The sequence below is a fragment of the Canis lupus genome, chromosome 30, assembly GCF_003254725.2.
Source record: "Canis lupus dingo isolate Sandy chromosome 30, ASM325472v2, whole genome shotgun sequence".
NCBI lineage: Eukaryota > Metazoa > Chordata > Mammalia > Carnivora > Canidae > Canis > Canis lupus.
This window is the reverse complement of record NC_064272.1, coordinates 25,477,419-25,503,860: the sequence shown is the minus strand read 5'-3', so window position 1 is coordinate 25,503,860 and position 26,442 is coordinate 25,477,419. Positions and strand designations below refer to the sequence as shown.

At 34.3% G+C, this 26,442-nt stretch overlaps 1 protein-coding gene across 9 annotated transcripts in view; it reads left to right on the top strand.

Annotated features, from left to right (window-relative positions):
* Positions 1-26,442, top strand: part of ICE2 (interactor of little elongation complex ELL subunit 2) — a 66,735-nt gene that overhangs the window by 28,880 nt on the left and 11,413 nt on the right. For 6 of the 9 annotated variants that reach the window (XM_025472624.3, XM_025472620.3, XM_025472621.3 and 3 more), the window contains 4 exons: positions 1,619-1,660; positions 3,330-4,320; positions 5,026-5,201; positions 9,524-9,653. In XM_025472624.3, coding sequence (XP_025328409.1) covers positions 1,619-1,660; positions 3,330-4,320; positions 5,026-5,201; positions 9,524-9,653 — 1,339 coding nt within the window. Of the gene's footprint in view, positions 1-1,618; positions 1,661-3,329; positions 4,321-5,025; positions 5,202-9,523; positions 9,654-13,596; positions 26,209-26,442 lie in introns of those variants that run through there. The other 3 variants (XM_049104063.1, XM_025472622.3, XM_025472625.3) reach the window with 2 other exon arrangements.

Below are 26,442 nucleotides of genomic sequence, written 5' to 3'. Positions count from 1 at the left end.
ACTGTATATTAAGCTAGTGGTTTAACCACTCAGTGAATTTTTTTAAATGATTAGAAACTAATTTGACTATACATCCCTAAAGATGTATATCCTAAGTACAAAAAGAACTGCCAAAAAAAACTTAAACTGCATTTAGCAACTATATTGTCATTAATAATACTACTTTTGTATTTTGAGCACATTAGATAGTATGATAAAACAAGTAATTATGTGTATATGAGGAACGAAGAATTTCGGAGATAGAAGAGATATAAATGCCAATCAAGAAGTTAAGTAAAAGCCCTGGAATAGTATCAAAAAGATGCCAGAGCCAGTTGAAGGATTTCCTGTTGACCAGAGATGTGTCAGTTTGACATGACAAAGAATGACCACAATGGATTAAAACATATGAAGTATGTTAAAACCCCTGAACCCATAATGATACTTCAAAAAAAAAAAAAGTACTGGTCACTTTTGGAGGGTGCTAGGACATAAAGTCATTCTAAAAACCAATAAAAAGAAAAAATACCAGACAATTATCTTGCCTGTCCAGTGCAAACTATATTACAGGGTTGTGATAGAATATGACTGTCACCATTTTGCAGCTCCTAATGAAATAGTAAACCTAAGCAGTAATCTTCAGTTCTGGCTACTAAAATAATTAGATCAATGAGGAATTTCATAATGGATAGATTAACTTGAGAACACTCAATGAACCAACAGAGTAATTATAATATCACAAGAAGAAAGACAACCAGAAAATTGTTATCCTCCTGGTTGAAGTAGGAAGTACACAGTACCACCATAGTCAGGTTAAAAAACAACAACAAACTACCTGAATCTAATCAAGCTACTACATTGTTTTAATAGGAAACTTAGGGAATAAAAGAATGTGTTAAATGACATCAGAGGGATGCGGAAGTTAAAATCCAGAATTGGAAATTTTTGCAAGACAACTTGTTTTTTTCCTGCAAATATCTGGTATGTGGGAGTTGCCAGAATTTGGAGGAGAAACATTTGAGAAATTAAAGAAAATTGAAAGAGATGTCAGCCAAATACAGTGTGGGGATCTTGATTGGATCCTGATTCCAATAAACAATTGTAAAAAAACATTTATCAGACTGAGAAATTTTAACACTTATTACATATTTTATGACATTAAGGAATTATTAATTTTTATTGATATAGTTAATGACATGTAGAGAAGAATCCTTTTACCCCTGCATACTGAAATATTTACAGATAAATGATATTTAAAATTTTATCTAAGTTATGTTAGAAATTAGACCATTGTTTTTCAATTAATTTTTGGTTTTATAATTATTAAATTTCTTCATTTTATTATTATGATTATGTTAGTATTTTCTTATTTCTTGAAAAGGCTGTGAATGATAGTTCTGATTTTTAATGTCTAATATTTTTTTTTGTTGCTTTTTAACTATTCTGCAGTTACTTTAATTTCTTCTTTTATCCAACAATTTGGAGTATATTTTAATGTCCAAATGTTTGGGATTATGGTTGTTTGTTTACATTTTTTTCTTAATGATTTCTAATTTTATTTCCTTCTAAATAGGGAATAAGATCTTAGCAGATTTTGCTTTGTACTATATTGATGTTTTCTTTATATGTTAATTTATAGTCCATCTTTGGAAATGCCCCTTGGATTCTTGGGAGGGAAAAGGTATATCTTTGCAGTCTGTATATATGTTTTCAGTCATTCGTATATATTGGTTTCGTTTAATAGTATAGTGCTTCTATATCCCTGTTTTTACTCAGAGGTAGTATATTGTTGACCAAGTACAATTGTGTTTCTGTCAAATTTTCCTTTTGTTTTTCAATTTTGACTACATATTTTGACTAAATATTTTGAAGTTATTTGGCATGTCACAATTCATTCTTTAATCATGGATTTCATCTTTTTTCAGTATAGGATCCCTTTTTGTATCAGATGTTTTCTATATTGAATTCTGCTTTGTCTAACACTTAATATTGCTCTCTCATCTCTCCATTTCTTGATGTTAGTCCCATTGTTTTGTTTTTAACCTTTCTGTATAAGAATGCCTCATGTAAACAGCATATGGTTTACTCTTATTTTTACTAAATCCGGTGATCTATTTTATAAGAGATACTGTTTATTGAGAAATTTCTTACTATGTGCCAGAGAGTATGCTAAGAAACTTTCTATATACAAGTTCTCATTTAATCTTTAGAACAAATCCAAGAAGATGACTCTATTGTCATTATTTAAAGATGAAGAAATTGAGGTTCAGAGAGGTTGAATAACTTACATAGGTTGTTCTTTCTCTCTATGTGATTGCTGGTAGAATATTCCTCCCTCAAATCCTAAATTGTATGGCTAGTGGATGTCTATAGCAGATGTAACCAGACTTTTATGGTATTTATCTAAAGTCCTTTGCTAGATTGAAGAGAGATCTATTGCTGCTTGGGAAGAGGACAATTTATTCTTGAATAAATTAAAACTGTCTATAGTTCTTCCATTACTAAAACACTACATGGAAAACTACAACCTCAATGGCTTCATGTCCCAGAATACAATAAAATCATTTCCAGTCCATATTACTAGGAGTTGTTTTCTCTGAGTAGGTGTCAAAAATCACTATTGATGTCAGGGATACATCAGAGGCTGGTGACCCTTCCCCAGCTGCATTAGAAAGCAGCTTCCTCACAGTGGCAAAGAGGCCTTCCTCCTGGTCAACTAAGTACAGGTGTCTCTACAAGAGATTATGGAGTCGGTATCAGTGAAAATATACTGCCTTCCTATTTGGCCCACATTTGTTCTTTATGGTTCTGGTTTTTGATGGAGATTTCTTTGTGGAAATTCCTTGTGGGATATGGAGGTTCACAAGTATTCCCTATTTCCTGTGCTGTTACAATTTGGCAAATTTGTCTGTGTTTCATCAACATTTCAATGGGAAGGCTGGAGGGGAGGGGGTGTGGGGCTGGCACTACCAGATGACAGGCATTAAGGAGGGCATGTGATGTAATAAACACTGGGTGTTTATACAACTGATGAATCACTGAGCTCTACCTCTGAAACCAATAATATACTCTGTTAATTAATTGAATTTAAATTTTTAAAATTTTGAAAAAAAAATCAGTGATCCATTAAACTCTTGAATTCTAAAAAAAAAAAAATTCAGTGGGAAGATAAGATTGAATAAATTAGTTGCTAGTAGTTTATCTTAAGCAAGAAACTTTCAAAGCCATTAGACATTTTTTTCTGCTTTCAAAGAGCATGAACTATCTATGTGAAAGGGTAGTGACATTAAGAGATAGGTGAGGGGTGTCCTGGAATACCTGCTAATAGTTTACCAATATATTTTCTTAAGATGTCTTATGAAGTTAATGAGTGCCGAAAGATTGAGTCCCTTGAAAATTTGGACCTGGATTTTGATGGTGATGTCACAGAACTTGAAACTTTTGGAGTAAACACCACCAAACCATCAAAGTCACCAAGTCCAGCAAGTATTTCCACAGTACCCAACACGACAGATACTCCCACAGCTCCCAGCACAGCAACCACATCTGTGGTACCAACTGCACCAGACATCTCTGCTCATTCTAGAAGTTTATCTCAGATTCTGATGGAACAGTTGCAAAAGGAGAAACAGCTGGTGACTGGTATGGACGGTGGCCCTGAAGAGTGCAGAAATAAAGATGATCAGGGATTTGTACCATGTGGTGAAAAGCCATCAAATTCTGACAACTTTTTGGTGCAGGATAATAACTTGAAAATGTCTGATTCTTTACAGTTAGAAAGTTCTACAGAAATTGAAACTTGTCATAAAAATGATTTGACTACTGATAAGGTATATGCCCCTGAAAAACTGAATGTTCTAGAGAACACAGACAATTCAAAGGAAAAGACTATTACCTCAGAACCAGTAAGAAGTGAAGATGTAATTCTTTGCAATAGTGATACAGATGAAGACTGTTTAATCATTGATACAGAATGTCAAAATAATAGTAATGGAAAGACAACTGATAAGAATTCTAATTTAAGTTCTAAACCAGCTAGCCCCAATTCTTCCTCAGCACAGGCCTCTGTAGGAAACCAGACTAATGCTACTTGTAGTCTTGAAGAGTCATGTGTTTTAAAAAAACCTATTAAACGAGTATATAAAAAATTTGATCCAGTTGGAGAAATTTTAAAAATGCAGGATGAACTCCTGAAACCAATTTCCAGAAAAATACCTGAAGTGCCCTTAATGAATTTGGAAAATTCTAAACAACCTCCTGCTTCTGAGCAATCTGCTCTTTCAGATGCTTCTAGTTGGCCAAAATCTGTATGGCCTTCTGCATTTCAGAAGCCAAAAGGACGTAAGTAAATATTTATAAAGACCTTTATATTAACTGTTTGCCTCTTCTTTATCCTTAGTTTTTTCTCCCTCAGTCCCTCACTTTCTTTGTTAGACCTGCCTTATAATATTACATGGTCATTGATACTTCATTTTTCAATCTAGTGTGTCAGCTTCCAAAATCTTCTCTTCAAGTATGTACACAAAGTTGTATGGATTTTTGTAATTTTTAAACTTGTGTTTATCCAACATGTACAGTGGCTACTGTAACTGCAGGTAATGTTGCTCACTGAACTGATGAAGGGGAGATGATCAAAAATAACCATAAACATTTATGAGTCCAACATTTACTAATTCATGATGTTGGACTATAGTTTTATACCTTTCACTTTCTGAGATAATATAATGCTGTAGCTCAGCTCTGCCTGGTTTAGACAAAACATCACTTTTTAAAAATTTGTTTTCTTCTTCATATGTTGTCTCACTAATTTAAACTTGGCTAGGGTTAATGAAAGTGGTAGTTAAAGCTTTGACCTAAGCTCTTGACTACATTTCCAGTAAAAGTAAACAGAAATGGTAATAGTTTAAGTGTTCAACTGAGGAAATGGAAAGTTAAAAATAGTTAATAAAAACTCAAAAATAGATAATTGAATTGTTTTATCTTGAATTATGTGTAAAGAGCTAATGTATTTTAAAATAAAAATGAGAAATATAATTATTTTTAAAGGATTGCCATATGAACTTCAGGACTATGTTGAAGATACATCAGAATATGTAGCTCCCCAGGAAGGAAATTTTGTTTACAAGTTATTTAGCCTGCAAGACCTGTTGTTACTTGTGCGATGCAGTGTCCAGAGGATAGAGACCAGACCACGTTCTAAAAAACGGAAGAAAATCAGAAGAGTAAGTTGTTACTTGGGGAGTTAGGATGTGGTAATATAAGTGGATAATCAAATGTTTCACATGCCATTGTTATGAAGTTTAATTTTAAACTGTTGATCACTATTGGAATTATTCCAGAATGAGCTGGGGTGTTTTGTTGGTTTTGTGTGTGTGGGTGGGTTTTTTGTTGTTGTTGTTGTTGTTTTAGTAAAATACTGAAAACACTTTTAATAAGGGAAAGTGGAAAGTGTTAAATATAAAATTCTTGAATGCCAGTAACATTCTAACATAGAATTTATAAACTTAATGAAAAATTGCACCATCACAGATTTGACCTAGACAGGTACATATATTCCTGCTTTCTGTTAATTTGGAATTCCTTGTGATATTTTAGCCCTTTTTTCTCTTACTTTGGGGATCTTCTTTACTCATTTTAGAAGTCCCACATTTTGAAAGGGGGATTTACAGATATCTTTGAAGTCTTTGCAGAATTGTTAGAAGACCAGGCGTATTCTTTTTCCCCTGTTGGTCTTGGGGGGGGGGGGGGCGGGGATTGATGTAAAAAAGGTTTTTTTTTTTTTTTTTTTTCAGTTAAAAAGTTCTTGCTACAGTTTGAATAATTGGTTCTTTAAACGGTTTTCCATACTTGATGTTTGAAGTTCACATTGAGATTAGTTTGATTTTTTGTGTGTGTGGCACCACTGAATTTGGTAAATAAAGAAGACCCTCTATATTATAGCTGATTATAATGATGTCTTTCATTTTTACTTAAGAGAATTTTTTCTGTTGTATTTGTCATTGTGTGTGTGTATATTTATGTTTTTTATTTAAAAAGTTACTTGTTTTAATTTTGCTGTCTCTATCTTCTGCTCTCTAACCTACCACTGATAAGTATCCTCAGTGACCACTTTAGAAGTCATTATGTTTGGGGCTAGGAGTCAAGTGATCAAAAATAGTGATGTTCTAACCTTGACCCTTGTGGATCAAGTCACTGATTACTGCTTTGTCACATTAAGGAATAATTTGGAAAATAAAGGAAAGAAAGGAGGGAGAGCAGATGGTCCAACCTTTCTAAACTGCTAATAGCAGGATCTGTCACGAAAAAACTCTAAAGCTAAACCATCAGGATCTAGGATCTTTGTCCCCTAGAATCCAATAGACTTGGAGGATCTTTTGCTTGATGATACTGTTACCTTTGTCAAATAGAAGGGAGATTGTGAATACATTTTTAAATTCTTAATTCTCATAATTTGGTTTTTATCAGTGGTTCAGACTTTAAATTTTAAAAACCAAATAGTTTTGAATTAAATGTATGAGGTAGTATTTTTTTTATAAGAGAAAGTCAAGGAATGACAAAATACTAAAGATTTTGTATTAGTCTGCTCCTAAATACATGCTAATATTTTCTGAATTAAGAGATTTTACTTTATTTACTGATTTTCCTATCTTATTTATATTTAATTATGATCAGTTTAATGGCTATAGCATGAACATCTTGAATATATGTAGTATCAGTGCTATGTATTATATTTTCAGTGTTTTATTTCTTTAATTTTTATTTGATATCTCTTTTATTTATTTGGAAGCTAACCTGATTTCTTTTACTTTTTACCCTTTGAACCCATACCACTTTGTATTGATGTGCCAGCTCACAGCAGTTAGGAACTATTGATGGGCCAGTATTTCTTAAGAACAGCTTAGGGAAAAAAAAAAAAAAAAAAAAAAAGAACAGCTTAGGGATATATTGGATACTGAGTTAATTCTTGAAACAGACAGCCTGTTAAGGACATTGTCATTCTGTTGACTAAAGGCAACTTGTAAGTGTTGGGACAAAACCTTATAGATGTGAATTCACTCTTCATCAAGATATATCAAACCAGTTGAACCCCAGAGAATATCTAAATAGAGGCCTTATGTTTTTGATGATGTCAAACCCAGAGTAAAATTTTAAATTTTTCAGTGAATGTTTATCATACTGTACCTTTTTATTACATGTAATCATTTAGTACACATGATTTAAATCCCTTGTAGAATGAATTTCCCTTGGAATCAGGTCCTATTTACCTGTTTCTCCCAAATGTTTTATATCCTAGAAACACAATAAACAGGTATTAAGTAAATGAGAAGAATTGAGGGGTGAAGAAAGAGGAGGATGTTATTAAGGAAGGGAACTTTAGGATAATTTAAGCACTAGTTTGAGAAGTTTTGAAGTAGCACTATTTAAACTCTAGGTAAGAAAGCATTCTCATTACTTAAAAACCGACTTGTTTAGATAAAGCTTTAAAACACTTAGAAGTCTCTTCAACCTCTGATACTAGCTATGAAATATCTATTTAGGAATGTATGGAAAAGTTTAAAAGGTCTATGTGAAAAATTGGAAGACAGAACCAAGAAAAGCTTTCAGCTGGGGAGAATAAGAGTTACTATTCAAAGAAGAAAGGAATAGTAAATTTAATTTTTATAGTTTGAAACTTTGATTGGAATTAAAATTTCACTCTAATTTTAGAATACTACCATGAAATATTCAGACTTTTCTTTCCCTTGGCTTCCTGGAGGTGGCAGTAGAATACATACAGAAATTAAAACCAGATTCAGGACTTAGTTTTATAGATATAAGGCAGTATTATCATGGAAAAATCAACTCATGATCCAAAAAGGGTATATCTTCTATATCAGTTATTCAACTCTGCTATAAACTGGCTCTGTCTCTGAGCAAATTTCTTAACCCTCTTGACCTCCATTTCTTTATCTCTAGCTTATGGTAGTTAAATGCAGATTACCAATTGCTGAAGAATTATTATATAATAAAAAGCTTTACCAGTAAAATTATCTTAATCACAATTTAATTTTTTTAATTGAGACAACACCATAGAGTCCTTATACTTGAGGTTTGGCCCCTGGAACAACAGCTTACTTATCAAATACACAAAACCTACTATATAGAATTGTTAAATTAAGGCAGCCCCAGTGGCGCAGCGGTTTAGCGCCGCCTGCAGCCAGGGTCATGATCCTGGAGACCCGGGATCGAGTCCCACACCCGACTCCCAGCGTGGAGCCTTCTTCTCCCTCTGCCTATGTCTCTGCCTCTCTCTCTCTCTCTCTCTCTCTTTCTGTGTGTGTCTCAATAAATAAAATCTTTAAAAAAAAGAATTGTCAAATTATTATAATGTACACTCAAAACTAATATTAAACTGTGTGTTAATTATACTTCAATTTTTAAGAAAGCAAAACATTGATCTTCACGTCAGACTCTACATTTTAACAAAGTTATTCACCAGGTTATTCATATACACATTGAAATAAAAGAAACACTACTATAAGGTTTTACAACATTCACAGGTAATCATTTGAACCAACCCTACTGTTAACAAAAATTTTACTGGATTTGAATTATTCTTAACCACCATCATTGTTCCAAGCCCACTAAATTTGCCACTTTGTGAAAATCAGGAATTCTGAAACATTTGTGAAATATTTTCAAGTATATGAATAGTGGCAGTTTAGTATAATTTCAAAAGTACTAACTGGTTATATCACTTGGAATATATTTGTTAAATCTTGTATTTCTCCTTCTGCAGCTGGAAATGAAGAGACTACTATTAAGAGTAGAATATTCTTTGACAGAAATGAACTAACATGAGCACAGTGAACATAACATGACATTATTTCACAAGCATGTATTTCCTTGCATATTCTACTTTATACTAGTAATGGCCACAGTTACGTTACTTAATCTATTTAGTGTCCTGACCATTAAACTCTAAGTGGATAATTTACCAGGTACTTAGTGTTTGAAACAAGCTTTTGTATTAATCAAGATAAAGACACTCACAGGTGTTAATGTAGGTTTTAATGCTTATACACTTCATTCTTAGAATGGAAACAAGCTGCCCAGAGTATTTGACCCTGAGATCATTTGTCTCATGCATTAAAGGGGCCAAAAATTCTTACCTTTTTTATCCTCTGAGAATTACTAGTATAACAGTCTTTCTGATATCCAGATTTGAACCTTTGGGCAACTATGTATCATAGGCTCTGTTCCAAGGTTGCTACTGTCAGTTACATTCCCTGATAAAATGTGTAGATAGGGAGGTACAGGGATCTTGGGTGGAGGTGAGGGAGAGCTGTTGGTTCAGGATCTCTTATTTATCTATCCACCTCTGTGTGTTGCCCACATCTAACAAGGGTTCTTTTCATCTTTCTGTCTGAATTCTGCTGTATTTGAAAGGATGAAATAAGATTACCTGAAAGCATTTTGAAAGTGGCAAAACTATATAGGCAAATGTATTTGCTATTAAGCATAAATTAATGGAGCTTTGAAAAAGTATAACCCTGCATTTCAGCAATTTCCAGTTTATGTACTACCAAAAGTGGAATATCAAGCTTGTTATGGTGTTGAAGCTCTAACTGAAAGTGAACTTTGCCGCCTGTGGACTGAAAGTTTATTGCATTCCAACTGCTCATTTTATGTTGGTAAGTTATACACCAAGCTTTGTTCTCCTTTTTAATGCCATTGTAAATATATACTTTTAATCAATTATAAAGACTTCCATTCTGTACTTTCTGCAGCTCTCTTATTGTGTTAACATTCCTTTCTATTACAACACCATTCCTACTGCAGAGTTAAATGGTGGGGTGAGACTAGTAAGATCAGATGTTCCATTTCCCTCTTATTCAATGTTTAGTTGTGTTTGAATGTCAACATAATTGTTTTATTTTTGAAATATTTTATTTTACGGTGTAATAAGCTAAAACTATAGAAGTGTTTTCTAACAAGCTTCTTTTAAACTATTGATGTGAACATGTTTTTTTTTTTTTTTGATGTGAACATGTTTTGAAATTTTCTTAAAATTCTAATGACATTTAAAATTTTTCAAATTTTTTTAACTTTGTTTCTAGTTTGCTGTTTTGGGGGGTTGGTCGGGAATTTGATTTGTGTTATTTGGATTCACGCACAGTTAACATACTTCATATGAAGGATTACTTGCCAGTTGTTACTGATATTGCTCCCTCCCAATGGAATGCTCTATCCCCATACTTTTTAATTCATCCTGTATGTTTCAGTTCAACCTAACTATCTCAAGCTGCCCTTCCATGAAGTCATTTCCTTCTTTCAATGCAAGGTCTTTTTTTTTTTCTTTTTTTTTTTTTTTTTAAGATTTATTTTAGAGAGAGCACACACTAGTGCATATGCATGAGCAGAGGAGGGGCAAAGGGAGAGAGAGAGAGAAGCAGACTTCCACCCTGAGCCCAAGGCATCCTGAGGCTCAATTCTAGGAACCTGAGATTGTGACCTCAGCCAAAATCAAGAGTTGAATGCCTAACCAACTGAGCCACCTAGGCAACCCTGGGGAGTTTTTGTTTCTTTTTTTCTTTTCACCACTCTTATAATGTGTTACTTTCTATTGTATTGTTCTTTTTTACACTTACCCTATCTTCCCATGAGACAGTAAGTAGTTTAAGGTCAGTGTCTAATGAAACTTCATATTTTCATAGCACTTAGCATGATTCCTGATATGAAACACCTGTTAAGAGCATATTTTTCTTAATCAAAAAGAGTTACTTACTTGAAAATATTTTCCATATTTTGGTTAACCAGTATTTTCCCTTTATTGTATAAGAGTATTAATAAGATAATTGATTTGCTCTCTCTCCATAACTCAAAAGTACTACTTCGTGGTGCACTAGCCCCCTTCTCCTGCTTCATACTGAATGCTGGAAGTTTTTTGTTGTAGTTTTCAGCCACTAACCACAATCACAGTGTTCCTCCAAAAGACCTCATGCCTTGAAACATACCAACAGTCTTCATGTAAGGTACTCAGAAGCAATGGCTAACCACATCCATTTTGGGAAAGGATGAAACAAAAACATCACTTAAATCCTTTTTAAAGGTACTGAAAGAGAATAGAGACACATGACTAAAACAATATAAAATATTTTTTTTAAACATAAGGTATACTTTAACAGATAAAACTGCCATCATCTATATAGCTTACCCCATCTAAAGTATTCTTTGAAGTCCTAAATAATTATTGCTCTATGTGCTCTTTATCCTTAGTAAATCCTACCCACTTGGAAGCCATTCATTTTATTTATTTATTTATTTATTTATTTATTTATTTATTTATTTATTTATTTATTTTTAACTTTTATTTATTTATGATAGTCCCAGAGAGAGAGAGAGAGAGAGAGAGGCAGAGACATAGGCAGAGGGAGAAGCAGGTCCATGCACCGGGAGCCCGACGTGGGATTCGATCCCGGGTCTCCAGGATCGTGCCCTGGGCCAAAGGCAGGCACTAAACTACTGTGCCACCCAGGGATCCCCTATTTATTTATTTTTAATATGTTCTTTTTTTTTTTAATTGAAGTTAGATTTGCCAACAAATAGTATAACACCCAGTGCTTATCCCATCAAGTGTCCTCCTCAGTGCCTGTCACCCAGTTGCCCCAATCCCCCCGCCCACCTCCCCTTCAGCATCCCCATCTTTGTTTCCCAGAGTTAGGAGTCTCTCATGTTTTGTCTAGAGAAGGTCTCTAGTTTTTCCCACTCAATTCTCCTCCTTTCCCTTATAATCCCTTTCACTATTTCTTATATTCCGTGTATGAGTGAAACCATATGATGATTGTCCTTCTCTGATTGACTTGCTTCACTTAGCCATTAGAAAGGACAAATACCCATCATTTGCTTCGACATGGATGGAACTGGAGGGTATTATACTGAGTGAAGAAGCCATTCACTTTAATGTAATAGAATAGTGTGGTGGAGCGCCTGGGTGGCTCAGTCAGTTAAGCATCTGCCATTAGCTCAGGTCATGATCCCAGAGTCCTGGGATTGAGCCCTGCATGGGCATCAGGCTCAGGGAGCCTGCTTCTCCCTCTCCTTTTCTCCCTGCTTGTACTCTATCTTGTGCTCTCTCTCTCTGCCAAATAAATCTTTTTTTTTTTTTTTTTATAAAGGATGGTATATTTGGCTTCTTTTATAGTTTGATGAGAAATTTATGTTATATGGTTGTGTTTTCTTTGGGTTTGGGAATGGGTTTGGTTTTTTATGTGGGGGTGAATATGTTTTGAAATGCTGTTTTAAAAGGTTCTAGATAGGGGGGTACCTGGCTGGCTCAGTCAGTAAAGCATGCAAACTTTTGATTTCAGAGTTGTGAGTTTGAGCCCCACATTGAGTGTAGAAATTACTTAAAATTTTTTTTAAAATCTAAAAAAATAAATAATTGAAAGTATCTGTGGGTTAGAGGTGTTCATTTTTTGTTTTTGTTTTTTAATGTTGCTCTGTTACTATTTTAATTTCAGAAAAATGTTGCAACAAGAAGGGAGTATAGGAGAAAGGGCTCCTTAGTTAAGTTTTTCTTATAGTTACTTTGTGGAAAAATAATACAGAAAATAAATACAGAAGGCAACAGTCATTTTGTCATTGTAGTGTCTGGAATAACTGAATATAATTAAAATATGTTATACATCAGATGTGACTATAAAGTAGTTTGCATGACTCATTACTTAGCCTCTTATAATTATATTTTTAACATAATGTTTTGGTTTTAAGAAGAGTGCCAATCTACAGATAGACAAGAGTTAAAGAAGATATGTATAAAATACTTAGGATAGCTCATTTCAGAAGTATTTATTATTGCCCTTTGACCTCCAAATAACAAACTAAATTCAAAATTATGAGTTCCTAGATAGGAGTTACGGTATGTACCTTTAAAAGAGGTAATGTGTTTCTTTTCAAATATTCTTTGATCCTCTCTGTAATATGTCAGTTTTCCTCTCTATACTACACTCCTCTTCCCAATTTCCTCTCCTTCCAACCTCCCAATGTACAACTTACAGAATATTGTTGGGTTGGTTTTTCTTTTCTCCTTTTGGTTCATTATGTATCTGCCACTCACAAACCAAGCTATATGATGCACTTGAAGTGCTCCAAAATTATCCTTAGGAACTATTAAATATATCTGTGTATGTATGTATATATGTAGGTGTGTATAAAAATAATAGAACAATATTTTTCTTTTCTTTTGTAGGGAGAGAGCTCACAAGCAAGGGGAGGGACAAGAGGGAAAGAAGGAGAGAGAATCTTAAGCAGATTCCATGCCCAGTGTAGAGCCAGACATAGGGCTCGCTCACAACCCTGAGATCAGGACCTGAGCCAAAATTTAGAGTCATACATTTAACCAACTAAAGCACTAAGGCACCCCTAGAACAATATTTCTAACTCAGTTATGAAGTATGCAATGTGGGTCAACTACTTATATACCCGTTTTTGCTAATCCTCACTATTCTGTAAAATAGGTGATGTTTATCTTTGTTATATGGAGAAAAAAACTAAGGTTCTCTAAGTTTATTGCTCAAGATTACACAATTTGTGGGAAATCCAGAATTTGTATCCATATGTTTTCTGACTCCACAGCTTGTGCTTTTTTCCATTATAATGGAGTAGTGGAAATCATGCTGAATGTGGGAATCAGAAGGTATATGTATGATTACTATATATTTTCTAATTCTTTTACCTTGGTTAGAATCATTTAACCCCCAGGCCTGAACTTTTTCACCTATACATGATGAATATAATAGTATTCTTTTATCCTACTACAAGGATTGTATATACAGATTTTTTATTATAATTATAACCTACTATATTGCCCCAAAAGTAGATTTCTTCTTGATGAAAATAGATACAAGACAATGAAGTAATATTTTGTATACTTTTGTACTGAGGAAAAACTTCTAACCTAGAATTAGGTGAAAATATGGAAGATCATCTTTATGATATGAGAGTTAAGGAAGTATTTCTTTTTTTTTTTAAATCTATTTGAAAAAGAGAGAAAGAGCATGAGTGGGGGGAGGAGCAGAGAGAGAGAGAAAGAGAGAGAGAAGCAGACTCCCTGCTGAGCACAGAGCCCAACCAACATGGGACTCCATCCCAGGACCCTGAGATCAGGATCTAAATTGAAGGCTGATGCTTAACCAGCTGAGCCACTCCAGGCACCCCAAGAAAGAATTTTTTCTTAGCTAAAAATTAAAAGTGGACTAAAACAAAAGGAGCAATAACTTTTCTATATATTTTTTCTTTTCTATATTTATACATAATTTTTAAGTGTCTGCATGGTACTCTTTCTGTTCTAAGATAATAGAATAGTTGTAAAGTACACCATTGATTTGATATGTTTTTCTCTTCCATTTTTAACTTTTTTTTTAAAAGGTATATTTATTTTAAAGAGAGAGAATGGGAGGGGTTAGAGAAGAGTAGAGGGAGAAGGAGAGAGAGAGTCTTAAGCAGATTCTGCACTGAGCCCAACATGGCTAGATCTCACCACCCTGAGATCACAACCTGAGCCGAAACCAAGAGTCAGATGCCCATCTGACTGTGCCAGTCACTCACCCTTTCAATTTTTAACTTTAAGTACATTTTTAGAAATGAAAAGAATATAAATGTACAGCTCAGGGAATTATTTGTTAGTTAACAAAGCTAACACCTCTGTAACTACTATCCAGATCAAGAAGCTGAAAATTTACCAGTGCCCCAGAAGACCCACAAGTGACCTTGCCAGTCATTGCCTTTTTCCTCTTTTCCAATGGCAATCATTATTCTGATAGTTTTGTTTTGCCACTTGATACAAATGGAATCATAAAATAGTAATCTTTTGTTTATGCTTCCTTTCAATTAACATAGTTTTTGAAATTTATCCATGCTTTGTGTAGCAGTTGTTTACTTCTATTGTTTTGATATTCCTTTGTAAGAATATACTATAATTTATCCATTTAACTTCTATTTTTTAAAAAAGTATTATTTGAGAGAACACACACACACACACACACACACACACACACACACACACACGAGCAGGGGGGAGGGGCAGAGGGAGAGGGAAATGCAGTCTCCCTGCTCAGCAGGGAGCCTGACATGGGGCTTGATCCCAGGACAGACACTTAACTGACTAAGACATCTGGGTACCCCTCTACATCTGGTACCCCTCTACCCCTTAACTTTGATACACGGTTTATGTAGTATTTAACTTTACATGGAATATCAAGATTTTATTTTCCATTTTTAACACTATTTATTGAAAAGACCACCCTTTCTCTGCTACTCTTCAATGCTACTTGTATTATAAATCATATCTGTGAATCTAATTCTAGACTATGTATCCTTCAGGCAGTACCTGTTTTAATTACTCTAACTAGAGTAATTACTTAATTTTTCTAGGTACTCTAGCTGGACAGTTAACATTGTAAATTACTTTATAAAATGTTCTACTCTGTAAAGTGAATCTTGTCAACTTATTTTTCTTCCGGATTCTTGGCTATTCTTGACCATTTGTATTTACAAATTTTGGAATCAGCTTGTCAGTTTCTATCAACAACAACAAAATTGGGATTTTTGTTAGCAAGTACATTGACTCAATGTAGAGTAAATCGATAGCTTCACAATAACATATCTTCCAATTTGTGGACTTTATAAAATCCTTTATTTATATCTTTAATTTCTATTAGTATTTTAGGATTTTCTATGTAGAGATCTTGTATATCTTTTGTTAAGTGTGTTTTGCTATTTGATATTTTTAAGTTATTATAAATGATATTTCTGACATTTTATTTTCTTGTGGTTTATTACTAAAATATAAAATTTATTTACATATTCATTCTTTTTTTAATATTTTTAATTATTTATTCATGAGAGACACACAGAGAGAGGCGGAGAAGCAGGCTCCATGCAGGGAGCCCGACGTGGGACTCGATCCTGGGTCTCCAGGATCATGCCCTGGGCCGAAGGCAGGTGCTAAACCACTGAGCCACCCAGGCTGCCCACATATTCATTTTCTATATTGATCTTCTACTTTGCAACTTTGCTAAACTCATTTTAATAATTCAGGTTTTTTAATTAATCAGCCGTGTCTTCTGCAAATAATGGCCATTTTATTTCTTCTTTCCAATCTTTATACTTTTTATTTTTCTTGCCTTCATTGCCTCACACTTGAATACAAGGTAAATACAGGGGCTTTTTCCTTATTTCTCATCTTAAAAGGGAATGTTTTGTTGTTTTTTAAAGATTTTATTTATTTATTCATAAGAGATGCAGAGGGAGAAGCAGGCTCTCTCTGTCTATCATAAATAAATAAATGAATAAATAAATCTTTTTTTTAAAAAGTTCCTTTCTGTACCTAGTTTAAGAATTTTTTTTAAAGATTTATTTATTTATTTATTCATGATAGATATATATATATAGAGAGAGAGAGGCAGAGACACAGGAGAAGGAAGAGAAGCAGTCTCCATGCCGGGAGCCCAACGCGGGACTCGATCCCGGACTCCAGGATCGCGCCCTGGGCCAAAGGCAGGCGCCAAACCGCTGAGCCACCCAGGGATCCCCGTAGTTTAAGAATTTTAATCATGAATTGGTTAAAAAAAAAAAAAATCAGATATTTTCTTTGCTTTTATTGATATGATGGTATGACTTTTATTCTAATGTGATGACTCTTGTTGATTCATTTAAAAATATTAATCCAACCTTGTGTTCCTGCAATAAACCCAGCTTAATCATAATATATTACTCTTTTTATATATTGGTAGATTTAGTTTAATATTAATTTTTTTAAAATTTTTTAAAAATGCTGTATATATTTATTTACCCATAATACTTGAGCTCAAAGACTTCATTGAGCTCAGTGTATAGTAGCAAAGAAGTATGAAGTAAGTACCTATAGAATCTTTTTACTTTGCAGTGTTTAGTATTTTTGGTGATTTCTTTTTTTTTAATAATTTTATTTTTTATTGATGTTCAATTTGCCAACATACAGAATAACACCCAGTGCTCATCCCATCAAGTGCTCCCCTCAGTACCCGTCACCTATTCACCCCCGCCCCCCACCCTCCTCCCCTTCCACCACCCCTAGTTCGTTTCCCAGAGTTAGGAGTCTTTTAATATTAATTCTGCCATCTGTGTTTATGAGTGAGATTGGCCTATAACATCTTGCCGAGGTATTCGTATTAAGATTATGTTTATACTGTAAAATGAGTTGGTATGTATTCCTTCTTCTTCTCTTATCTGGTAGAATTTCTATAAAATTGGTATTATTTCTCCTACAAGTAAATGTTTGGTACAAGTTACCTAGGAAGCAATGGGCCTAAAGTTTTCCTTTTTGAGAAGCTTCTAATTATCAATTCTGTTTTTAAATTAATTTTAGAGCCATTCACATGTTTAATTTCTTGCATCAGTTTTGTAACTTGTGTATGTTTTTAAGAAATTTGTTCAGTTTCTTTAAATTTTCAAAATTATTGGTGTAAAAGTCTTTATAATATCCTCTTACGATCTTTTAATATCTATAGTACCTGTAGAAAATTACTACACATCACTAATAAATTTGAGTTTATATATACCCATTTTAATATGTTTTCTATTTAACTCATAGTTTTAAGGGCTTTTTTTTGTCCTAGTGCGATAATGTGAATTGCATATTTTTTATTCCATTTTTCCCCTTTTTATCAGCATAGTTCTATATTAATGTAATTAATGTATTCTTTTACTACTCTTTTAAGGGTTACTCTAGAGGTGTCCTAACGTAGTAGCTCCTAGCCATAGGTGACTATTTTAAATTTATTAAAATTAAATAAAACTTAAAATTCAGTTTCTCAGTCATACTGACCATATTCCAGATACTAGAAAGCTATACCTGGTTACCATATTGAACAGTGCAGTTATTTCCATCATCACAAAAAAAGTTCAGTTGGACAGTGCTACTCTAATAATTATAACATATATCCCTGACTTATCCTCATTAAATAGTGTTTTATTTTTCTGTACATTATTTGTGTACATTTGATATTTGTTTACATTTATTATATATTTACCCTTTTATTTTTTTTTATATTTACCCTTTTAATGCTTTTCTTATATCTCTAAGATTCTATCTAGTATCATTTTTCTGTACCTGAAGAGAAATAATTCATATCTTTTAGTATTATCTTTATTATAGATATCTTAGTGACAAAGACTCCTTTTTATTTATCCAAAAGGTGTTTTTTTTATTATTTCACCTTTATTCTGGAAGGATAGATATTTCATTTTCTGGCTTTCATTTCTAGCTGTCCATCCTCCCCCCCACCCCCACCCCCGGTAGATTTAAATTTTTCTTTCTTCCTGCTTTTCAACAATTTTCCTATAATATACTTAGGTTTTCCTTGTAAATATTCCTTTTGGGGTTTATATTGTTCCTTGAATATGTGACTTGATAGCTTTTAGCAATTTTGGAGAATTCTCAGTCATTATGTCACTAAACACCACTTCTTCCCCATTCTTCTCTCTTTCTCCTCTGGGATTTTATTCACATTATGTTACATCTGACTATAACCCTAATGTCCTTTGCATTCTTTTCCTTATTTACCTTTCCTTTTGGCTCTTCATGCATCATTTTTGATATTTTTTCTAATTCATTAATTCCCTCTTCACCTGTCTCTAACACTATTTAACCCATGACTTGAGTCCTTAATTTCAATTACTGTATTCTTCAGTTCTAGATTTTCCTTTTGGTTCTTTTTTATAGATTATAATTTTCTACAGAGATTCTCTATCTTTCCTTAAGCCTATTAGGCAAAACTCTTTTAAAGTCTGTGTTCAGTACTTCTGTTATCTAGATTTCCTATGTGTCTTTTCTGTTATCTTTTGTTTATTTCTTTCTTAGGGCTGGTGTAACAAAGTACCACAAACTAAATGGCTTAAAACAGAAATTTCTTGTTTCGTAGTTCTAGAGCCAAAAAATACAAAACCAGGGTGTTATTGGGCCATGTTCCCTCTGAAACCTGTAGGAGAGAATCCTTCATTGCCTTTTCTATCTTCTGGTATCTGCCAGTAATTTTTGGCATCTTTGGCTTGTAGATGCATCACCCTCTTCTCTGGTTCCCTCATCATATGGCATCTTTTTCTTGTGTGTCTCTCTCCTCTTCTTAGGACACCAGTCATAATGGATTAAGGGTCCACCCTGCTGCAGTATGACTTCATGTTAATCTTTGTTATATCTGCTATGATCATATTTCCAAGGGAGGTCATGTTCTGAGGTACTGTGGGTCCTTTGCAAAGCACACAATTCATCTCATAACATGTTTCATTTTTTTTAATTGTTATTACATGTTTCATCGTATGCCAGGTTCTTCTTTATCAAAGGCCAGGTCTTATATATGAAAAATTGTGGAGATAATGAGAAAGTTAAAATGTTATCTTTCCCTAAACAGGATTACTTTTGATTCATCTTAATTCCATTGCAGGAATTTAGATAATTTGAAGCTTGACTTTGGACCCTAGAAAGACCAGTCTGTTTCCCACTTATTGCTAGGGTATTGCTATTCAGGATCTGTGCATATGTAACCGGACTGACACTGCCAATCATTGAAAAGACCTGTTTGCAAGGCTGACCCTTAGCTGGTATCTAGGAACATGCCTAGTAAACTGTTCCTGTACTGATAATAAGACTTTCTTTAGCTGATAAGGATGGCTCATAGTACCTGTACTGTACAAACAATGTGTGTTTATTCAGCTTATTCTGAACATCTGCTTTCCTTTGAGAGTCTAATTTTGGTATGTGCTAGGCAGAGGGCACCTACATGATGAGCCCCCCAACTAAAAACTTTGAGTGCTGAATTGCTAATGAACTTTCAAAAAAAACTGTTTCTGGAAGAATTAAGTGCACCCTATGTGACTTCAGTGGGAAGGGACTTTTTTTTTTTTCATTGTGATAAACTATACATATTTTAGAATAACATTGAATTCACCATTTCAGCCATTTTAGTGTACAGTTCAGCAAAGATTTTTAGTACAATTCAGTGATATTAAGTAGATTCACAGAGTTGTGCAGCTGTCACCACTATCCACTTCCAGAACTTTTTCATCATCCCAGACAGAAACTCAAAAGAGACTCAGAGATTTCACCTGGTTTCCTCTGGATTTCACTCCGCACACCTTTTCCTTTTGCTTCTTCTTCTTTCTTCTTCCTCTCCTCCTCCTCTTTCTCCTCTTCCTCCTCTTCCTCCTTCTCTTCCTTTTCCTCCTCTTCTTCTCCTCTTCCTCCTCCTTCTCCTTCTTTTATATCCTTTTGCTATAAGTCTTAACCATGAGTACAACTGTATGTTGAATCCTATGATCTTTTAGAGATTCACCAAACCCAGGGGACTGCTTTTTACACAAGGTCCCAACTCAGATCTTAGATGTTCAGTTCGTTGATAGATCCTGAAATCCAGTTTTTGTTCCTCTGATCCTTAGAGACTGTTGAAAGCCCTGGTCCATTTCTTAGCCTTTTGTTGCTTTTTCCAGAGAAAAGCAACCCCAGGGGCCAGGTTGACATCTCTGGGTCTCTTTCTTCTTCTATTTGTTGATTTCTTTACCCTTCACCCACACAAATGTATATCCAATACCTTTCCTGGTTGCCACTAACAAATTATATACATTAATTGCTTATGATATCTATTGCCTGTCTGTATGTTTCTTGTTTACTGTTAGTATCTCAAGCTCCTAGAACAGTATCTGACACATGGAGATACTCAATTATGTTTAGAATGAGTGAAGTTGCCTTTGATAATTGGTTAAAGGAACAGTAAAAGTCAAGGAGAGTGGAAGTGGTAGAAGACAAACCACTGAATTCAATTACTTTATTCTTTTTACTGTCTTTAGCTGTGCATAAGAAGCCACTGGGATATAGGAAGAGAATGTTATAACTAACTTATTTTTTTTCTCCAAATAACAATTAAACATTATTCGTATTAAGTATGTGGATTGGTAAGTGGTACTGTCTCTTTATATTGTCATACAATCCTGTCACATAAAATACTGAAAAAATCTTCACCATCTTCATATAGCACACCCCTAGGGAGACAGTTCCATATGAATGGCCACCCCCAGAGCTATGCCATACAGCATCCTTGGTTATATTAAGTATGATTTTGTTGCCAAAAATAAAAGATGTCACTTATTATAAACAAAAACCTTGTACATCTGTATACTTCAAAAACTTGGAATCAGATTAAGGGGGGAAAAACCCTTTTAAAATCCTCCAGAGAACCCTAAGAATAGGAATGTAGCCCCTATCTTAACATTTATAAGAAAAACTGGTTAACATCAGGGAAGATGGACTTTTTACTAATAGAAATTAGAGAAAAAGCTTTGTGTTATTGGTGTATGATGTTAAAAACAATCGGTGTCACTCTAGTAAGCCCAGCAATAAGGCATTTGTTTTATGTGGATCTTTGTATCATTGTATCTTTTTTAGCTATGGGAGCCATTAAAACCTATAGAAAAATGAATTGGACTTTAAATCCATCCTAGTTGTATCACACAGTTTTATTCTTTTTTTAAGATTTTATTTATTTATTCATGAAAGAGAGAGGCATAGGCATAGGAAGAAGCAGGCTCCCTGCAGGGAGCCCAATGCGGGACTGGATCCCAGGACCCTGGGATCACGACCTGAGCCCAAGGCAGACGCTCAACCTCTGAATCACCCAGGTGTCCTATCACACAGTTTTAAACTAAGATTTCTCAAACAAGAAAGCCTAGCCAACTATACTTTGTATATTATTTTCATTTTTCAAAAGAATTTTGGTCTAAGTGCTACTGATGAACAGTTTTTAATGTGTGTAGACCACAGCTATATGCAAAAAAGAAAAGTTCAGAATAATTAAATGACTTACACATAGATACAGAGTTTATCAGTTGGCAGGACCAGAATTGAATCACATTTTTTAAGTGTTATTAACTTTGCCATAAAACTGAAAAGGCTAGGGAAGAATTGAGGGAGGGGTGAGGAGGTATCAGCTGTAACAAAAATGAAGCATTCTGTGTGACAGTACTACTCAGTGTAAATTAAAACAAATGACTTTGCTGTTTAGAAACTAAATTCTTAAAGTCTTGACCAGAAATTTCCCAAGTGCTTATATTTTCTTTCCCATGCACTCATACACCATAATCCTTCCTCAACTGTGGCCTGAGTTTTCCTCCCAACCATTGCTAGCCACACCTCCATTTAACTTAAGCATTTGTCATTTTTTCCCCATTCAGCCCTATGAGCTCAAGATTTCAAGGAAATTTGGTTAATTTCTCCTCAAAAAATCATATTTAGGGGTAGTACATTAGATCCTTTGGAGTAAACAGTGAGAGTAGAGTTTATCTGCATGATTGAGTGATTCAATCATGTCTTACCTGACAAAGTGATGTAAGATCTCAATTACTTTAACTGAAGAGCAGCACATTGGTTTGTAGGACATGGTTCAGTAATTCTCAAATTTGGTGGTTCATCAGAATCACTTGTAGGGCTTGTTAAAGTAGGCCCTGACCCTGTAGTGTCTGATTCATTGGTCTGGATCGAGACCCAAGACTTAGCCTTTCTAGCATGTTCTCAGGTACTGCTGATGCTGCTAGTTTGAGGACAGCTAATTATTGTAGCTCATAGTCTCTTTTTCATGTAGAATATATGTACTTTTTTTTTTTAATGTTGCTTTGCTTTACTGTGAACATGTTCTCTTCCCCTTGATTGTGGCATTTTTTTTCTTCATGTCCCATAAAAACATTGAGATACTCCTTAAAGAAAATTCCCGAAGTAATCTTTCACAGTAAGAGAACCTTCTAATCCTTTAATTATATCAATTCTACATAGTTGACATAAGCTGGGCCTTGCTTTTGCACAGTTCTGAGATACACCAATTTCAGTTACTACAGTCTATTAACTATAACAAATTTCATAAAGTACAGACTTCACTGCTGACTTTTCAGTCTACATGTCACTAAAAAATAACAGATGCACATCATGACCAGTGACCAGTCATGTCACATTTTCCAAACTCTGTCAGTGGTCACTTTGCACCTCTTACTGAGTTCATACACAGAAAACAGTCTGTGTATTTGTGTTCCCTCCTTATGCCCCAGTGATAAACTCATGTAATTTTATAAAAGTGGATAATCAAAGAATTAGCCAACAATAATTAAAGCACAGCAAGGAAAAAGTGATACTACTGGAAGCAAAATTCAAATTGAACATAAATGGAGTTAGGAAACAGCGGACAGTGGGAATGTTGACCCCACTGATGTTCAAGAGACTCTAGATATGCCACCACAGGAATTTAGTGAAGGCAAACTTATGGACATAAATGAGGACAGTGGTTGTGACATAAAGAGTGATACCAGCATAAGATTTTACATGAAAGGAACTCTGGGAGATATTTCTTGACATGTGAAGCACAAGGATACAATGTTGGCATCTGATCCTAACTCAGAAAGGAGTATGACTATCCACGGCATAGGAAAGATTTTTTGCTTCCTATCATACATTGTTCCAGAAGAAGTGACAAGCAGTGTTCAAACTGCTCTTGAGTTTTTTATAAATAATTTTCAGTGTTTTTAATGTATTAAATTACAGTGTACTAAATAAATATTAGTTTTGCTTTTTTTTATTTCCCTATACCTTTATAATTGATCAGAAATTCATATTTGGATCATGAATCTAAAATTTTTTTTGAAGATTTATTTATTTATTTTAGAGAGAATAAGGGGAGGAGCAGCAGAGGATAGAAAGTGTTAAGCAGACTCCACCCTGAGTGCAGAGCCCAATAGAGGGCTCCATCTTACAACCCTGAGATCAGGACCTGAGCCGAAACCAAGCTGGAGGCTTAACTGACTGCGCCTAGGTGCCCCAACAACAAAAAAAAGTTTTTAAAGATTTATTTATTTATGTGAGAGAGAAGGAGAGAGTGTGCATGCACCTGCATAAGTAGGGGAAGGGGCAGAAGGAGAGGGAGAAAGAAGCAGACTCTCCACTGAATATAGAGTGTGATGAGGGCTTGATCTCATGACCGTGAGATCATGACCTGAGCTGAAATCAAGAATCAGATGCTTAACTAAGCCACTCAGGCACCCTTTGACAAATTTTTTTAAGTTTTGGAACAATTGTAACTTTTCCCATTGTTCATTAAAATTGCCTGCATGGTTTCAGCTTGTATGATTATTTTTATCATCCCATACTACATACAAAGCAAGGACTGTATGTATGTATATGTATATGTATGTATATATGTATGATTGGACATATATATATAGTCTTTAATTGTATTATATAAAGGTTTTATTTGTACTCTGTAAAGAGTGTTTCCCAACCTTGATACACACACAAAAAAAATACTTGGATAGCTCACTGTGATATACAAAAGAGCTCCTGGCTGAAGGGCAGTGGCCAGGAAACTTTCCATCCCAAGCCTTGCTTAGCTGCCCCAAGAGCCAGGGAGATAAATATTTCAACCACCACATGTATGAGTCATTTAAGGCCCACAGGTGAAAATACTCCAATATTGAGAGAATTGTTAACTCCTTGAGGAAGTAGGCGTCATAGCACTTAGTATGGTGTTCTCTATATAGTTATTTTTGGCTGACCATGTTTGACATACTATAATACATATTTTTTTATTTGAAATTTCTTTAAAAAGCTAAGACTTGTTAATCTGCTCAAAGGCATATTTAGTAAATGTCTAAATATGTTTTATTGTATTTAATATTCTCTTTCTACAGTTATTAAAGCATTAAAATGTGTCTTACTAGAAATGTCACTGTATAGTGAGTATTAGAAATGTTGAGGTGAAACTGAAACTTGGCATAGGAAATAACAAGTAGGCATTGCAAAAATAGATTCATTGTTTTAAGGAAAAACATCTGGTGAAAATGTTCCCAATTCTTTCTATAAATACAAAGTAATCGAAAGGAGGCTTTATATGAAAATGAGATAAGTGCTTTTTTTTGGTCCCAGTGATTAACATCAGCTTCCCCAGTAATGTGTTTTGATAACTAAATATTACAAGTTCAAAATAAAAACAAAAAATGCTATTATTTTCAGCATGATGAGTTTTACATTCTTTTCATACTAATTGATATTTTTAACTCTAGTACAATAGCATGATTTTTGTATTGACTTGATTATATAACATTTAACTCAGTGCTGTCTTTCATATCATTCTTCCTTGATAGATTTCAAGGCCTAAGTGTACTATCTTAACTTATTTTGTTGTAGAACATACACATTACTTTTTAAAATTGAAGTGTCCTCTTTTGCTACTTTGTTTCTTGGAATTCTGGAATTATGTTTGTAAGAAAGTAGACTTTAAGCAGACTTCTTTTTGTAACCATGTAGAATATTATGGTGTGCTCTAATTAAAAGCCAGATTTGTTTTTGAGCTTTATTGTGGTATAATTGACAAATTAAATTGTAAAATATTTAAAGTCTACATCATGATGTTTGCTATATATACACATTGTAAAGTGATTCCTCTCATCCAGTTAATTAATACCTCTATCCCCACATATTTATAGTTTTGATTTTTCTTTTTTGAGAACATTTAAGTTCTACTCTTTTAGCAAATTTCAATTGTGCAATATAGTGTTATCATCTATAGTCACCATATTATACTTTTTAGATTCTCAGACCCTATGTGGCTGAAAGTTTGTACCCTTTTACCACCTCTCCCTATTCCTTCCTCCCTCAGCCTCTGGGAACCACTTTTCTCCTCTGTTTCTGTGAGTTTGACTTTTATTTTTAGAGTCCATATATAATTGATATCATGTGGTATTTTCTTTCTCTGTCTTATTTCACTTAGCATAATGCCCTTAAGTCTATCTGTTGTTATTAATAGCATAATTTCCTTCTTTCTCTTGACTGAATAATATTTGTGTGTGTGTGTGTGTCTCTCATATCTTCTTTATCCATTCATCCGTTGATGGACACTTAAGTTGTTGCCTTGTCTTGGCTATTGTAAATAATTAAACTGGATTTTTATAATCTAATCTTTATCTTAAGAACCAAGTGTGTTGGGGATCCCTGGGTGGCTCAGCGGTTTAGCACCTGCCTTTGGCCCAGGGCGCGATCCTGGAGTCCTGGGATCGAGTCCCACGTTGGGCTCCCGGCATGGAGTCTGCTTCTCCCTCTGCCTGTGTCTCTGCCTCTTTCTCTCTATGTCTGTCATGAATAAATAAATAAAATCTTAAAAAAAAAAAAAAAAAAGAACCAAGTGTGGAGGCGCCTGGATGGCTCAGTTGGTTAAGTGGCTAACTCTTGATTTCAGCTCAGGTCATGATCTCAGAGTTCTGAGATTCAGCCCCACATCAGGCTCTGCTGGGCACAGAGTCTGCTTGAAATTCTCTCCCCCTCTCCCTCTGCCCCTTCCCTCATTCTCTCTCTTTCTCAAATAAATAAAATCTTTTAGAAAAATAAACACTTTATTTAATAAACTTAATAAAATGTGT